This window comes from Marmota flaviventris, chromosome 4 (assembly GCF_047511675.1).
Source record: "Marmota flaviventris isolate mMarFla1 chromosome 4, mMarFla1.hap1, whole genome shotgun sequence".
NCBI lineage: Eukaryota > Metazoa > Chordata > Mammalia > Rodentia > Sciuridae > Marmota > Marmota flaviventris.
Genome location: NC_092501.1, coordinates 83,800,989 through 83,818,137, shown reverse-complemented (window position 1 = coordinate 83,818,137; position 17,149 = coordinate 83,800,989). Strand labels below are relative to the sequence as shown.

At 39.2% G+C, this 17,149-nt stretch overlaps 1 protein-coding gene across 2 annotated transcripts in view; it reads left to right on the top strand.

Moving 5' to 3' along the window:
- Atp8a2 (ATPase phospholipid transporting 8A2) overlaps positions 1-17,149 on the top strand; it is a 619,499-nt gene that overhangs the window by 300,868 nt on the left and 301,482 nt on the right. For both annotated transcript variants that reach the window (XM_071610764.1, XM_027941579.2), the window contains exon 25: positions 11,350-11,522. In XM_071610764.1, coding sequence (XP_071466865.1) covers positions 11,350-11,522 — 173 coding nt within the window. The remainder of the gene's footprint in view (positions 1-11,349; positions 11,523-17,149) is intronic.

Here is a 17,149-nt window from a genome sequence, read left to right as displayed (position 1 = left end):
TGCTCACAAGGTAAGCAGGTGCAGGAATACAATGACTTGTATCTCTAAACCCAAATCTACATCTGCCTTGATAGTATGTGTTCCACTTTTATTGGAGAAGCAGGTACAGAGGAACAAGCAACACATACCTAATAGCCAGTGAGACTTGGCGTCCCAGTATCAAGGAGGTGCTAGATGGGAGATGGGTGCACAACTATTTATTAGAGATGAGCAGACCATTGCCTTGTAGGCATGTGGACCCAGGACTCCCAGGTACTGTAATTTTTCAAAAGAAGCTGGCTATCAGAGTTTTCATGAGGAATCTCCTGCCTTTATATGACTATATTTGCAGGATTATATTTCCTAGCCACTGAAATGTTCAGAAAGTGCCTTTCATGCACCTCAGCATACGTATACTTTTGCCCTTGAGTCAGAATGAGCTGACCTCAGGGAGGCTCCTGCTTCCTAAACCCTACTTAAGTTTCCCCTGTGGCACTTACCGCTCATGGCATTATGTCCTGTATTAGTTTCATAGGATCCGTGTCCTCACTAACCTTGAGAGCAGGACCCTGAGATCAGGACCCTAATACATTGTATTAGGTATTATAAATCATCTAGAGATGATTTAAAGGATACAGGTGGATGTGCATAGGTTCTGTGTGAATAGTACTCCTTTGTATACCAGGGACATGGGCATCTGTGGGGGATTGGGGAGGGGACCCTGATCTAATCCCCTGAGTATACAATGAGATGACTTTATTTCTAATTTTAAATGTTGTGACCACATAAACATGAACTGCTTGTGTTCCCATGATCAGCATTCCATAACCATTTACTGAATATATAAGTGGACTCCCAAGCTGACGTCTCAAATACTTTTCAAAATTTCAATAGAAGGCCATTGTTACAACACAGACACAGAAGGAGAGGCCCAAGCAGAGGACAGCATGTGACCCATGGCTGCTGGAGCAGTTGCTCTGCCAATGGTGAGGAGTTCAGGAAGCAGCAGATTCTCCCCAAATAAGGGCTGGCAAGCGTTTTTTTCAGCTTGCGCTATTTGCTGGGTGATTTGTTTGTTTGCTTTTTTCACCTAGGGGGAGGGGTAAGGAAACAGCCGGAAATGGTTTCTTTTTCTTTTCTTCAGCCATCACTGATTAAGAGGTTATATAATCCACAAAGTGACAGCTGCTGGATATTTAGTTGGAATTTACAAATGTTGACCATGGGTGTGGAGGTCGCATAGCAGTGTCCCTAGAGAGCAGCCCCAGGCTCCAGGCCTTCCCAACCCCCACCCTTCCATTGGGCTTCCACCATCTTGCTAGGACAGAGTTTGCCACCAAGTTGAAATTCAGCATCCTCTGATCCCAATCACCTACTCCCCAGCTCTCCTCCGGTCCTCCTGTGTTCCTTTTCTAGTAATTGGCTTCCTTTATCCACCTGGCCAGGTGTTTACTACTTATCCCGTTTCCTCCCTTGTCCTCTGACCATTGCCCCAACACTGTTTATTTGTTTTCTTAAATATGTTTTCTGGGTTTTGTCTCTTACTACAACTGTCAGCATCAGAAGTGTTTTCAGCTGATCTGTGGTCTTATTTCACTCTGTCTTCTGCATTGTGAGTTGGACATCTGCAAATGAAAATCTTAGTATAGTATAATATATATATATATATATATATATATATATATATATATATATTGTGTGTATATATATATATTGTGTATATATATATATAGTATATATATATTGTGTATATATATATATATATAGTGTGTGTGTGTATATATATATATATATATATATATATATATATATATATATTGTGTGTGTATATATATATATTGTATATATATATTGTGTGTGTATAATATATATCTTTGCAGGTCCCCTGTAGGCTCTGGGATGAATCCACATGTTTCACCCTGGCCTGCCAGGATCCCCACCCTCTGGCACCTTCCTACCTCCAGCCTGTGATTCCATCTCCTTACAGACCTCAGATATTTGCTGCCTGACCATGCCAGACATGCAGTGATTTCCGGCTCTTCTGTACCTCTAGGTCTATGTCATTCTTTATCCCTGGGGCTCTCCAGGCCCTAACATTTTGTGCATATAATAGGCCCTTACTGGCTAAAGATTAATTCTAGGATTTTTTCCTCCTTGCTTTATAGTGTAAACTTCCATCTCCATGATCTTAATTCCTTGCCAGTCTGTGTGGAGAAAAGAATGTGAAGTGTTCCAGCCTGCCCCAAAGCCTGTCCTCACCTCCCCTGGTTAGTTATTGCTTCTGCACAACCAGGGGAGCCTCTGGCCAGGAATCTCTGTCTGGGGGACTCTGTCTTCACTTTGTCTTCAGTGCCAGGGTCTCCTGGAGAGATGGGACTTTCTCTATACCTTTTGTTTATTTATTTATTTATATTTTTTAAAAAAATTTCAAATAGTTTATATATAACAAGTTATGCTACTGCCTTTACCATCAGGAAACTTATTTGAAAAGTACAGTCATCTCCCTGTGTCTGCAGGATCCACATTTGAGGTTTCAGCAAACTATGGATTGAAAATATTTGGGGAAAAAATTGTGTCTGTACTGAACATGTACAGACTTTTTTTTCTTGTCATTATTCCCTAAACAATACAATATAGCAAGTGTTCCCATAGCATTTATATTGTATTAGCTGTTATAAATCATCTGGAGATGATTTAAAGTATACAGGGGGATGTGCATAGGTTTTGTGTGAATAGTACTCCATTCTATACCAGGAACATGGGCATCTGTGGGGAATCGGGGAGAGGGACCCTGATCTAATCCCCTGAGAATACAATAGGGTGACTTTGTTTCCAATTTTAAATGTGGTGACCACATAAACATGAGGTATTTTCCTAACATAGCCAAGGATTTGTGTCCAGTTGTTCTTTGTTCTCACATAACTCTCTCTGTACCCCAGCTCCTGCAGGTTCAAGAAACACTGAGGAGGTACCATTAGCAGGTGCTGCCTAGCACTGGGCCCATATCAGCTGGGCTGCAGCCTGGAAGCCTGTGGGTGGCAGCCTATCCACAGCCCTTTTTGTCCTGTGCCTCGGCCTCAGTAGATACCAAATGTGAGCCTTTGCTCCCACGTTCTCCATGTGGCTTTCATCTGTCCCTTCTCTGCCTGATTGCACAGCCTGCACCTGCCACACGTGCATTTGGAAAACTTTAATGATCTTCATTCACCATTTTGCTTTCAGAATTTTTTTGTAACCATTTCATTTGCTCTTTGCAGAAGGCTAAATGCAGTTGGGGCACATTATAATTCCTCTAGGAGCTGAGGAGCCTTTAGGAGTAGTGAATGCACTGGCTCTATCTTTGAAATATTAAAAAATGTTTTAATCCCCAAGGGTTAGGAAATTAAATAATTATGTTAAGGTACCCATTTCATTTTCTTTGATAGCATCAAAAAGTTAGCATGTTTTCTAAGAAACTGGTTCATCGTAAAGCAGAAAAGGGTGTTGAGCATTGAAATGACTGTGGACCTTATGATGTGCTGCTTGTGATGACATGGAAGATATTAACATTTGTCCTTGTGAGCCAAATGTAGATCTTAATGAGATTAGTAATGTTTTATTAAAGTTTACCTGACCTACTTAATCACCTACTTCATTAAAAGCACCCTGCAAACTGTAGTTGTCTAGAAATTAATCTTGGCAGTAGTTTCTCTTTTAATTAATAAATTCAATCCCTATTGTGTTTCCTTTGAGCCCTTGAAAATTCCTCTAAGAATCAAGGAGGCTTTAGAAATAGTGCAGTGACTGCATCATTGACATGTTGAGTTAAAAATTTTTAATCCTAAAAGGTTAGGAAATTAAGTAATTAGGCTTAAGTTCACAGTAAAATTATTCCTAGTAAATATGATGATACTAAATGAAGTAGTGATTCATTGTATCCCCAAAGTATACAGTGACTTCCAAACCCTGTCTGGGCAAACGTGTGACAAGCAACTGTTCCATGAAGTTAGGGAGGTCATTTATGTGTAGCTGAGTGATGGATCACAAGTGCTGATTTCACATTCCTTCTGAGGGAGGGACACTGAGAAATCATTTTCTTACACAAAAAGATTTCTCTAAGAAGAATTCCACATTTTGAAATGTTTCAAAAAGGACCCATAGTTGAGATTCAAATAGTAAAGGCTTCTTAAAGCATGTAAATTATTTTTGAGGTCTTAATATACATTGCTGTTCAAGAATATGTTTGTTTAGCCTGTGAAAGGATTCCTAGTACTAAAATAAAAATGTAGTTTTGAGGAAGAAAATAAATTAAACACATTAGGTTTGTTATTTGACAACTTTTGAGAAGTAAAAAGAGGTACATTTTTAGGATTTTTTTAACCTCAATAATTTGAGCTCTGTCAAAACTGCCAATCACAATTTCTTTCAATAAATTGTGGTGATTGATAGTTTTCAAACTCTCTAGTCTGTGAAGTACAAGCGAGTAAACAGTGATGCTTGCTCGTTAGCAGCCACTTCCTGAATCTATCCTCTCATACTGTCTGGGATGCCTCTTTAGGAAAATGTGGCTGTTTTGGAGATTTGAGATGTAAAAAAGAAGAAACTAAAAAATGAGGTATCCCAATCACCCTGTTCATGTGTACAATTGTTAATTTCCCCCACAAAACTAAAATTGTCCCCAGTGTACCACTTAAATGGTTTCTTAATTGAAATCCTAGCAAGTAGAAATTCACTTAATTCAGAACACATTAAAAGAAGTTCTGTAATACATGTGGTAATTAAATTAGCTTGATGTATACATTCTATAATATACATTATAGGTATGTATAACTATATGTATATGTATAATATACATATGTATTTCAAAACACCATGTACAATATACAATTTTGTACATTAAAATGGAAACCTGAAAAAATGTTCAACACTATTAGTCATTTAGAAAATGCATATTAAAGCCATTGACTCTAACCCTCCACACCTTCTAAGATGGCTAAAATACACTCTACTGTCATGTATATCAAAAAATAAAAATAAAAGAAAGCATACACATGAAATGAAGAATTCTCATGGATTGGAGGAAAGTAAACACCCTAGCATGAGGGTACCAGCTCTGCCTGCTACCAGCCAGTCCTGTAGAGGCCATGTGCAATTCCTTTGAGGTCAGTTTTGGCAGCCTGATAGCTGACAAGGAGTTTGCTGTGTAAGGGTTTTGGGTTAAGTTTTACAAACTTACATTGCACTCATTTAAGTCCCCAAAATGGAATGGCATAGACAATATTAATGCTATCAAGAAGTTGGTATGATGATACTAGAAGTGAAAATGATCATCAAAGAGAAAGAAAAAGTGGCAGGAATATGATGCATGCAGTTATCTGAGGTATGAGAAACTGGGCAATGGGAATTATCTGAAGAATGGGAGGGGGCCCATTGAGAGAAAAGATGCAAGGGACAGTCACCAAAGCACAGGAGTAATAGATGGGTAGAATGGGGGATGGGGAAGAAACACTAAAACTGAACCTGTGGTCTAGAGGACAGGCAGTCATTAGATACTCATTTGTACAAGGTTAATTCAGGAGCAGGGTATCTGCTCCTGAACTTGAAGGCTAAGCCTGGTTTGGTTGAAGTACTGCTAATGAAACTTGAACCAGCCTGGCTTTTGGCATGGTCAGCTCATAGCCCCTTGGAATTTGCAGAACATCAAAGTGAGGGCTGACGCAGCTGCTGCTACCCTGGCTTCTAAGAAATCCCTTAAGGCACTGCTTAGCTCACAGACAGTAAGGGCACCTGCCTTGACAGATTTCGGTGTTGCTAGAACTGTTTGATTTTGAAGAAAACTCCTGCCTTCTGCAAATTATTAGAAATGCATCCAGAAGTGTTCATCTCTTCTGTTTATGCTGTTTGTATAATTTTATTTCAAACATGGGAGATGCAAAGGCCAGCACTGACCTCATGATTAAAAATACAAGGTTTACTGTAGAACCCAACTAGGAAAAAGTAGACTTTGCTCAGCATAGTTAAGGGGACAGTCATAGGTTGCATTCACTCATGTTGGCACTAAATTGTGTGTGTTTTTAATTGCAAAGGAAAATTAAATTGTAGAACATGAATGAACAGCTGGAAATATATAGTTTAATATTAACACCTAGAAGCCAAATTCAAATTAAAAATGTTGGAATGTTTCTTATCTTTCTGGGAATGAAACCCCCAGCCCCAACTCCCTATTCCCCTCATAACAGCTAAGTCCATTGTAACTTTCAGTAATTGGTTTTTTATTAAAATAAGAGACTGCAGTATAAATTTTAGCAACTGGTCTAAATAGGCATTAACAGGCCCGGAGATCCAACCACAATTTGTAACATCGTTCCTCTGGGAAAATGGATTCTAAGTGCCCAATAACTACCTTACAAATAGACTTTTGAATCATAGTCCATTTGAGAATAAGGAACTGTTTGTGATAGTAATACCTTCCATTGGCTTGCTGGAGAACTGCACAGAAGGGACCTATATTCCTCCACACGTGTGTGGTGAACCTGGCTAGTCTGGGTTTGATCAAAGATTATTGCTGAGTGGGCATGGAAAGTGTAGGAATTAAAACCAAAGTAGAGGCTGGAGACAAGTCAAGGGTGGAGTTGGGAGGAGAGATCTGCAGAGGCTTCAGTGCTAGGAAAGGTTTTCAGTCTCTGAAGTAAAAGTGGGATTCTGAGCAGTTGAAGCCAAGACAGAACAGGATGAAAAGTAAGTTAGGAGTAGAGGAAGTTGAGGGCAAAAAGGCCAAGAGATGAGGAGTAAGAAGTGAGACTGATCAGTCATTTAAGGAAAATGTAATGCAGTAAATGCCAGGAAGGTGAAGTAGTTCATAAGGAAGTCAAAAGATGCCCTCAGGACCTATAAATGATTTTTCCTAGATATTACATGGCAATATTTAGAATCAAGACTTAGACACATCAATTCATGTGCAAGTTCAACACATTTATTGAGCACCTGCCGTGGGTTAACATGATTAGAGGTTGGCAAAAGGACTTTTCTTTTTCTTCTTCTTTTTTAAAATATTCTCTCTGTCTCTGTATTTTGTATTGGTGTGTTGTAGTTGTACATATGGTGGAATTTGTTGTTAATTTTTGCACATGCACATAGTATAGCAATATAATATGGCCAACATCACTCCCCAGCACTTGCCCCCTTTCCTCCTGGCCTCTCACTTGCTGGTCCATTTATTCAGACAAAGGGAGTTTCTGCCTTCATCGAATTTACAATTTAGTGTAATTCTAGCCAACCACAAAAATGAGCCAAAGCAGGCTAGGGTCTAATGGTGATGATAGATAGGAGATTATTATGTTTGCTTTATTTCATCCTTATTTTTGTGTGTTTGTCACATTGATTGTTCTGTTAGATTTTTAAGAGTAGACTACATGAGACCTGCATGCTTGGTATTTATTTTTTATCTTCACTGGAGCTTAGTAGCTACTCCAGTAACTATATCCTGGTTGGTGATTAAAATAGGTTTGACTCATGCAACTACTTAATTGAATTAGCATGTGACTGCTTATTAATTGTTTGCCTGAGAAAACTATTAGTGTACTGTGTGAGGAAATCACTGCTCAACAGAATGTAAATGTCAATTTTTTTTATTACTCTAGCATAACTTAGTAAAGTTTGACTTTCTATTTGCAAGTGGAGAGGGTGGCTGCTTCGTTATCTACACTTTGTGATTCAACTCAGCCAGGAGGTCAGAGGGATCATTCACTCTAACATGGATCCCAGCACCAGGAGGCCTTGTCCTGACCTTCTGTCCTCACTGCATTTGTGGCTGTGATGGTTTGGACGTGTCCTAAAGTTCCGTGTGTTGGTAACTTAGTCCTTAATGCAACAGTCTCAGGGGGTGAAGCCTAATGAGAGGTGATTAGGTTATGAGGGCTCCACACATTGATCCAATTATAAAAGAACTTGGGGCTCCACATTTGATCTCCTGCTCTCTCTTTGGCCTTCTGCCATGGGGTAATCCATCAAGAAGATCCTCATCAGTTGTGGCCCCCTGATCTTGAACATTCCAGCCTCCACAGCCATGAACTATGTTCTTTATAAATTTCCCAGTCTAAGGTAATCTGTGACAGCAGCACAAAAGGAACTAAGACAGTGACTTTATGCATATGTCTATAATGGCACTTACCATATTGTTCTAGAAGGCTCAGTCCAGACAGTAAACACTACTATCACACTGACTGTGTATCCTCCCACTGCTGTGATCCCAACTTGTGTCCTTTCTATGTACCCATGATAACAAAAATAGTGCTGCATTACCAGTGGGCTCAAGAGCTTGACTTTTTTTTTTTCTGAGCTCCAGCTATTACAGTGAAATTTCCAGGGACTCTGTGGCTTAACTGATGGAAATTTATTCTTCATGATTCTGAGGGCTTGGAAGTCAAGATCAAGGTGAGGTCATTTTTTGCAGATGACTGTCTTCTTGCTGTGTCTTGGTTGGGGAGAGAAGAAGACACCATAATCCCAGCATGAGGGCTCCACCCTTATGACCTAACCACCTCCTCATGACCCCTCCTCCTAAAATCATCTCATTGGGAATTGGGGATTTGATATAGGGATTTCAGGGGGACTAGAGTGCACTTTTTGTGGTTCAACCTGAAAATATCACACCTTGGTGTAGGACCCGTGGTTTCCTGGCTGTGGCTGGTTGTGAGATGGTAAAGGCTTTCAGGAAAAGTGGCTGGGTGGGTTTCTCTGTGTCTGTCCCTTCACCCCACTCAAGTTCCAGCTCTCTTTCAGTTCCTTCCCCTACACATTTGAGTGGTGGGTTGTACACCTCTCAGGAACATAGCTTTCTCAGTTACCATGTCTTTTTCTGTTTTGTATTACTGTTAACAGAAGACCACAGACCAGGTAAGTTACAAACAGTGAGGTTTATTTGATGAGTGGTTCTGGAAGCTGAGAAGACCAAGACTGAGGGACCACATCTAATGAGTGCTTTCTTGTTGTGTCATGCCATGGCAGAAAGGCAAAAGAAGGTGAGAGAATTAGATAGAGAGACAGAGAGACAGACAGAGAGACAGAGAGGGAGCACACACGTGTGCAGGAAAGGGCTAGACTAACTTTTATAACAAGCTCACTCTCACAATTATGATGATAGTCCATTTGTGAGGGATGAAGTCACAGCCCGTGAACTTTGAGAACACATCCGAGCTATAGCACCCTATCTCTGACAGTCATCTTCCCAGCACTCAGACTTGTTCTGGTGATGCCTACTGTTCTATCCCCATTCACTCATACGGGTGAGGGGCCAGTGGTTCACAGCTGGGGCTTCCCCACTCCACCTATAGCCAAGGAAGGAAGGCTACTGATGTCCACTGTGTCCTCAAGTGTGCTCCAGCAGTAACCCCAAGCATAAAAGGTGACTTTCTAATATGACTCTGTATGTCTCTGCTCATGCAGTCTCTAAAATAAGAGGGAGGGGGAGAGGGAGAAAGAGAGCTAGAGCGAGAGAGAGCACGTGTGCAAGAGTGAGCTGAAGGCAATGGTCTGTTCCTTGACTTCCCTGTTTGGATTCAGGTATAGGTCCATGGGGATGGCCAAAGAAGCAAAAAGCACTGGGCTGCCCTGGGATCTGCTTGCCTACAGGGTGACAAATCTGCCTACTGAGTTTCATTCCTTTGGTGACATATTTCTCAGGAGATTTTTCAGTCCTCCATGCATGGACCCCTGGCAGCACTGCCCAGACCTGTCCAAGTTCCCCAGTGAACACACCTAGGTGTCAAACTGGGATTTTCCTAAATGGAAGGAATTTTATTCCCCCTACAAAAATTCTAAAGAACAGGCTATTTTCATGGATTAAGAGAATATAGACATTTTCATGATGCTTACTGAGATCAGAAATGCATAATTATCAATGCAAATATACAGTTTTATCTTCATTTTTAATAAAAGTATAACTTTTACCTCATGGTGCATTATTCTGTTTATTATTTGTCTATAATTACATCATTAATGAAGCATTATCAATGATTGTATTTATTCAGTGTTGGAAATAGAATATGTATGTTTTACTTAATATAGGAAATTCTTAATGAATAAATATTAAGGAGAAAATGGGTTTTATTAAGTGTATACTATATACCAAGTCCAATTCCAGGTACTTATCACTGATTAGCTCATTTATTCATATCAAAAGTGCCATAATGTGTTCTTAACCCCATTTTATGCATGAGAAAGTTGCAGTTTAAAGAGGTTAAGTATCTTGCCCCCACCCAAGGCCACAGAAGTACTAAGTGGAAGGTTGGGACTAGATCTCAGGCTGCATGGGTGCAATGCAGGGCTCTAGAAAATGTCCTTCCAAAATACATCTTTCTTTTGGCCAAGTACAGAGGCTCATGCCTGTAATCCCAGTGACTGAGACAGGAGGATGGTGAGTTCAAAGCCAGCCTCAGCAACGGTGAGGTGCTAGGCAACTCAGTGAGACCCTATCTCTGAATAAAATGCAAAATAGGGCTGGGGTTATGGCTTAGAGGTTGAGTGCCCTGAGTTCAATCCCTGGTACAAAAAAAAAGTCTTTTGGGGAGAATGAACATTAAGACAATGGAAACTGTTTCTCACTTGGCAATAGCAGCTGATCCTCAACTGAACTGGAGGGAGCAAGATTCCTGTTTGTTAAACATATTTCTTTAAGATCATAATGCATGTCATTATTTGATAAATTGCATGTAAATGTAACTTAATAACCAAAAGACCATTGTTTAGACAATAATTTCACCAGACTTTTGTACTTCAATAAACTTCAAACTGCATTTTTAATATTTGAGGCAGCTATCCTATTCATAGTTACATATTCCTTGGGATGATCAGAATGTCTTTTTTTCCCAATATTAATAATGTTTCTATGCTTTAATTCCATGTGACAAGAAGCACCACACCAGGGTGCTTATTTTGGCTGGTAGTAATATTTTGTTAGGTTTTGGCAGTTTAATGTTATAGCATTTGCCATTTGAGTTCTAATAATGCTATCTTTTTCCCTAAAAACATGTTTGTTCATATAGTTTCCTATTCTAGAGGCACCAAAGATAACATGTGTGTAGTATAAAGAGAGAAAGGCAGTCCTTAAATCTTTAGTAATTAAAATTCCAGTGGAGAAGAGTTTGGATCCCTAGATCAGCTGTAGACCCCAAGTAGAGTGGATTACTGTAAATATCAAATGGGTCTCACTATGAGCAAGTTTTTGCTCATCCCTAGAGAGCATTCCAACAAATTTTAATATTAGGATTTCTGAACTGTTTCTATATTTTACATTAGAACGGGCATGTTCTCATTTCAAGGTCATTGCCTTTGAATTCTGTTTTGCCAATGCTAAATGCACAGTAACAATAATCCCCTCCATTCTTCTTTCAGGCCACGCGGGCAGCCATCACCCAACATTGCACAGACCTTGGAGATTTGCTGGGCAAGGAAAATGATGTGGCTCTAATCATCGATGGCCATACCCTCAAGTATGCCCTCTCCTTCGAAGTCCGGAGAAGCTTCCTCGATTTGGCGCTGTCTTGTAAAGCGGTCATATGCTGCAGGTGGGAATTTGCAGGCTGTGTCTAGTTTATGTCCTGACATGCCTGCATTCTGTGTGTCTGTAAAAGAAATTGGTGCAAGGGAGTTCTAGGTGTCAAGTTTTATATATATAAAAAAATAAGCAAAACAAAAATACAAGATTATCTTTAATTGTTGGTTCACAGGTTTTGCAGAAGGCAGTTAGTGTCTTTTATGTTTTTGTTTTCTTTATTGCCTTCTGAGAAGACAAAAGAAGAATCAGAGGTTTAGATCCTATTCACAATAAGGGGAAATATTGAAAACATCTGCCTCAAGCCAGCATGAGAAGTTACCAGGGTCCCACCTAGTTGGCTCCTTGTTCTGAATGTGTGAACTTAACTCCCAAGGCTTGTGGGGCTTTGATGCCTTTTTCCTAATATTCAGTAAGTATTTTTTTGGTCAATGAAGAACTCTGGTTGGGTTCATATGATACCAATTTTTGTGTTAAGATTCAACTCTGGTCTTTATTGGTCCTTCGTTTAGTCTGGGAAGGCTTTTTAGGGGGGACATTGTTACGTTCCATGACTACTGGCTGTGTGGAGATCCAGTTCTGATAGAGATTTGAAAGCCAGAATTATAAAGAAAATAAACTCCTAGAAAGATGAATGACCACCAAAGGCCAAGGACATGCAGATGGCAAGAAGGGTAGAGAGAGGTGATGGGAAACTTTTTTTTCCTTGGTTTTCCCTTTGTGTCTATGGCATGAAGTTGCTGGCAGGGGCAGGCACCTGATTTCTATGAATTCCTCAACACTGGAGGTTGTTACTGTGCTGACCCTAGAGTCACAAGTCCAGGTAAGTGGGTCACGTCTGCCTGCCAACCGCCATGTTGGTAAGGGAGCGGCTTGTCAGTGGCTAGAAATGAGCAGCAGCACCAGAAACAGCGAGAAACAGCGTGGAAAAGTCTGCTGACCTGTGACTTGAAGGCAAACATGCTAAAACCTTATAAAGGTTTTTTAAAGGGAAACCAGAATGCCGTCCGTTTGGATTCTCAGGGGAGAGCCAGGAAAGCCTTAAGGCTTTACGGGAACATGCTCTTTTCTTGCCAGGTGCTTGATACTAAAGAAAAACATCTTTTTCCCCTTCTTGCTTTAGCTGTTTTCACGGTCCTTTGTGTGTCCCATACGGCTGTATGCTTAAGGGTATTGCAGGAAGGAGTTCAAACTGCAATTGGCACAGAAAGGGGAAATTTCAAATTAAATACTGTGACAGTCTACAAAATAGAAGCCTTAATTGAAAAGGAGGAGAATCCAGGATGGTGCACTACTTTCCTGCTGTTGAGATATTTATTGGCTGATCTCACACTTCAGATTTAAAAAAAAAAAAGCCTTAAAGAAAGCACTTATATATTTCATGAGTACACATTCATCAAGAAGTTAAACCTAAGCTAATTTTAATATGTCACTTCAAACATGAGGTCAGTCTTAATTCTCCCTGTCTTTAAAATGTAGCCATGTAGGAGTTACCCCTTTCTCTAATTACAGAAGGAAAAAATGTTATTTTTTCAGAAAAGAGCTCTTCTGTAAAATAATTACACATTCTCTTAAATAGTCACTTTGGATTAGGCGGAAGGGAATGAAGGAAGGGGAGGGGATATGGAGGTAGAAGGATAGTAGAATGAATCAGACATTATTACCTTGTGTACATATATGACTACATGACTGGTGTGATTCTACATCATGTACAACCAGAAGAATGAGAAGTTACACTCCCTTTATATATGATATGTCAAAGTGTATTCTATTGTCATGTATAGCTAATTAGAACAAATTTAAAAATATTGATTCAGAGATTGGTGAATGTTATACAAAAATGGGTACGTACCTTTAAACTAAAACGATACTTTAATCAGTAGAAAAGGGACCAATGCAAGATTCTGTTAAGTAGTTTACTGAAATTTGAATCAAACATTTTTGCTAACTATATATTTCAGAACTTAAATATTTTCCATGTATATAAAATCCTATAAAAGTCATAATACAGTCAGTGGGGTAGTTACTGATCAGTAATCTTATACAGTTACCACTGTATAAGACAGCAATGTTACCCATTATTTGTTGAAGGGTAAACTGGTCAGTCAAAGAGGATTTTGATTGTGAACTTGATATTTGTGTTGCACATTCTGAATGTCATAGAAGAATAGGCAAGATCTGGTCTTTTCCCTTAAGTGCAAATAATGAATTAGAGATTATGGTATTGGCCTTCTTTGAATCTCATGTACACCCTTGTCTCTTAAAGTCTGACCCTCAGTGAGGCTAGCATGCTCCATCTTTCCATCTTGCCATATGCAATAGACTCTTTCGGTTCCTTTTGGCTTTTGCTATTGGTGGTTCTTCCCTCCAGGGAGTTTCTCCTCTTTCTGTGACACCTCTCTTCTCCCTTTTTATCTGTCTTCTTTACAACCTCTTTTTCTGGCAGCCTCTGATCCTCTCCTTTTCCTGCTCCATATGTGCATTCTATCTGTTCTTATGACATTATCTGCCTTACACATTAATGATTCTCAATACCGGCTTTATATAGAATCATCTGGAGAACCTTATAAAAAAACATTGTCCTCAAAAAGTTAAACATAAGGGCTGGGGATGTGGCTCAAGTGGTAGAGTGTTCGCCTGGCATGCGTGCGGCCCGGGTTCGATCCTCAGCACCACATACAAATAAAGATGTTGTGTCCGCCGAAAACTAAAAAAAAAAAAAAAAAATAAAAAAAAAAAATAAAAAAAAAAAGTTAAACATAAGAGTACCTTATGATCAAACAATTTCATTCCTAGGTATACACTCCAACTAATTAAAAATAGGCCCTTAAATAAATACTTGTATGTGCATATTCATAGTAGCAACTTTGTTTACACTACCCCCAAATTGGGAACAACCCAGATGTCCATGATTTCATGAATGGATAAACAAAAATGGTATATCCATGCAATGGAATATTATTATAAAAAGAATCGAAGTAGTGATACATACTACAGTATGGGTAAACCACAAAAGCATGCTTAGTGAAAGAAGCCAGTCTGTCTCACATGCACATGCATGCACACATACAAATACATACAAACACATACACACAAAGACCACATATTGTATGATTCCATTATATGAAATATTCAGAATAGGCAAATTCATAGAACCAGAGAGCAGGTTTGTAGTTGCTGGGGGCTTGGGGTGGGAGGAATGGAAATCATTGCTTAATTGGGCATAGGGTTTCCTTTTGAGAATGATGAGGTATGGCAGGATTAGATGTAGGTGATGGGTATACAGCATTGTAATTATGCTAAATGCCATTGAATTTCTATACTTTAAAATGTTTAATTTTATCTTATGTGAATTTTACCTCAATAAAAATATAATGAATAAAATAATTAATCTATTTAAATAAAAAGTATGTTGAGTAAAAAAATGTTCAAATGAAATGTTGGCTGAATGAAAATAAAAAGACTGACTGCCAGATGCTATCCCAGAGCAATAAAATCAGAACTCTAGGAATTTTACACACACCTGGTTGGTTCTGACTGGCATTCAAGATGGAGAGCAAGGACTTCTACAATCTGCTTATCCATTGTGGCCCCGTCTGAGTCTAGGACTTTTTCATACCCACATTCCGTGGGCACCGCAAATTCAAGACCTACCTATCAGCAGAATTAGCCATCATCCCCCCACCTGCACCTTCCCACTCCTTACCTTTACTAATCTTTGAAGTTCATTGTCCCCTTGATGGCTCCACTCTCTTTTGCGTTGCCAGAACCTTTCAATAGCATCAGTAGGCATGACTGTATTAAATCGACACCAGAAATTCCACTCTTTGTATTTGTTGATCCAAGATAAGCATTGTCTTTGTTTCTATAAATGAGGAATCAAAGGCCTCAGAAATTAAATTTTATTATCTTGCCCATGTCCTCAGCTCATAATGGAAGAAGTAGCATTTATCCTAGATCTGAACAGTGTCAGAACCTACTTGGCTGTGTGAGCTCATTCAGTCCCATAAATACTCACAATTTCATCTTAGAGTTTTTGCTTTTACCCTATTCTTCAGACTGTAGAAAATATTTAGACATATTCAGCATAAAGTCTCACAGGATTCGTCATTCTCTAAAAGGATAGAAGGCATTTAGAAAATGTGTAAACCATTCCCAATATGTTAAAAAAAAAAAAAAAAGAAAAAAAGTTTCTTTCCTCTTTCTCATTTTCCCTCTTTCTTTGGAGTCTTTATTTTTGTCAAAATGGAAATAAGTTTTGAAGCACAGACTACTAGAGGGGTGGACTTTGACCTCTTAAGAATATTCAGAAATCTTAAATGACTGTCTCATCAGGAAAAGGGTCATGAAAATATCATCAGTGGCCCCCATGTAAGAAAGTCAGTGATGGTCCCTCCACAGTGCCCTACAAGTACAGATGACTCTGTACTTGCCCCCAAGTGCTGCCTTGTTAGTGGATATGATTTACGGCTCCATGTCCCTGGACAGGAGAAGGAGTGGGAAGAAAACCCCACAGCAGGGACTTCCACTGCATGTGCAAATTAAGGGTTTCAGAAGGTATCATTTATTTTCTCGGATGTGTTTAGACTTCTGTCTCTCAGGATAGATTAAAAGATAAACATGCAAAAACATAGTGTGATACCAAAGAATAAAGATGGTTGAGAGAAAAAGGCAACAGCCTCATGAAATGTTTTTAAAAAACTTTTTTGGGTTTATTTTTTTTAACTCTTAAGAATGATTTATAACTCTTGCAAAAAAAAGGGGGGAGAAAATACAGATAAACAAGAAAAAAGAAATCAGCATTCACAATGTTGCAAACTAGTGATTTACTGTTAAGAATTTGTGCTAAAATCTAGACCTCCTCCTGTGAAAATATTTTATTGAAAGAGGGGTTATATATGCAATATGTGCATATTGAAAAGTTATAAACAATTTCTATGTCAAGTAGTAATATAAAATATTTTTTAAAAGCTGATGTTGTAGGAAAACAGTCGATCTATTTCTGGTTGATGGATATTCAGGATAATGACTTTTTTTTTTTTAAATCATAAAGAGTAGGTAAGTCTTTGCAAAGATACTTGATGATTTCCATAAAACAAGAATGGATTCATGGGTAAGCACCATAGAAATGTACAGTGGAGTTTGCTCTCGTCATCTGAGAAAAGTGAAGTTATTTGACTTAGAGTAGGAGAGAAATGGCCTGCAGTTCCATACCTGCATGCTTCCCTCTTTGAGGAGCTTAGCTGGACTCTGAGCCCCAGCTGTAGCTTGTTAGCCTCACCAAGAAAGGGGAGCAGTTGAGAGACTATTTTATGATAGAAAATATGTGTCTAGTACACCCTCCCTTGCAAAGTTAGCAGTACAGATTGTCCTCCTGAATAAAACGGCCCAGCATTGTTAACACCCTGACAGTGTCTCATTCCTATAGCTGGCTCAGTCTTCTACCCATGATCTGAACTCAAACCTCTCATGCAGTCTGCATCCAAAACCCTGTACATCTGTCCTACTTTAGACCACTTAGTGTAGACAAGAACTGGCTCTTCTGATTTAGTCTCTTCCCCATCTTAGCTCTTCATATTGATGAGGCATGATGGATAATAGGAATCAGAAGTTTGGGCATTTTATGTGTGGTATTGTTCA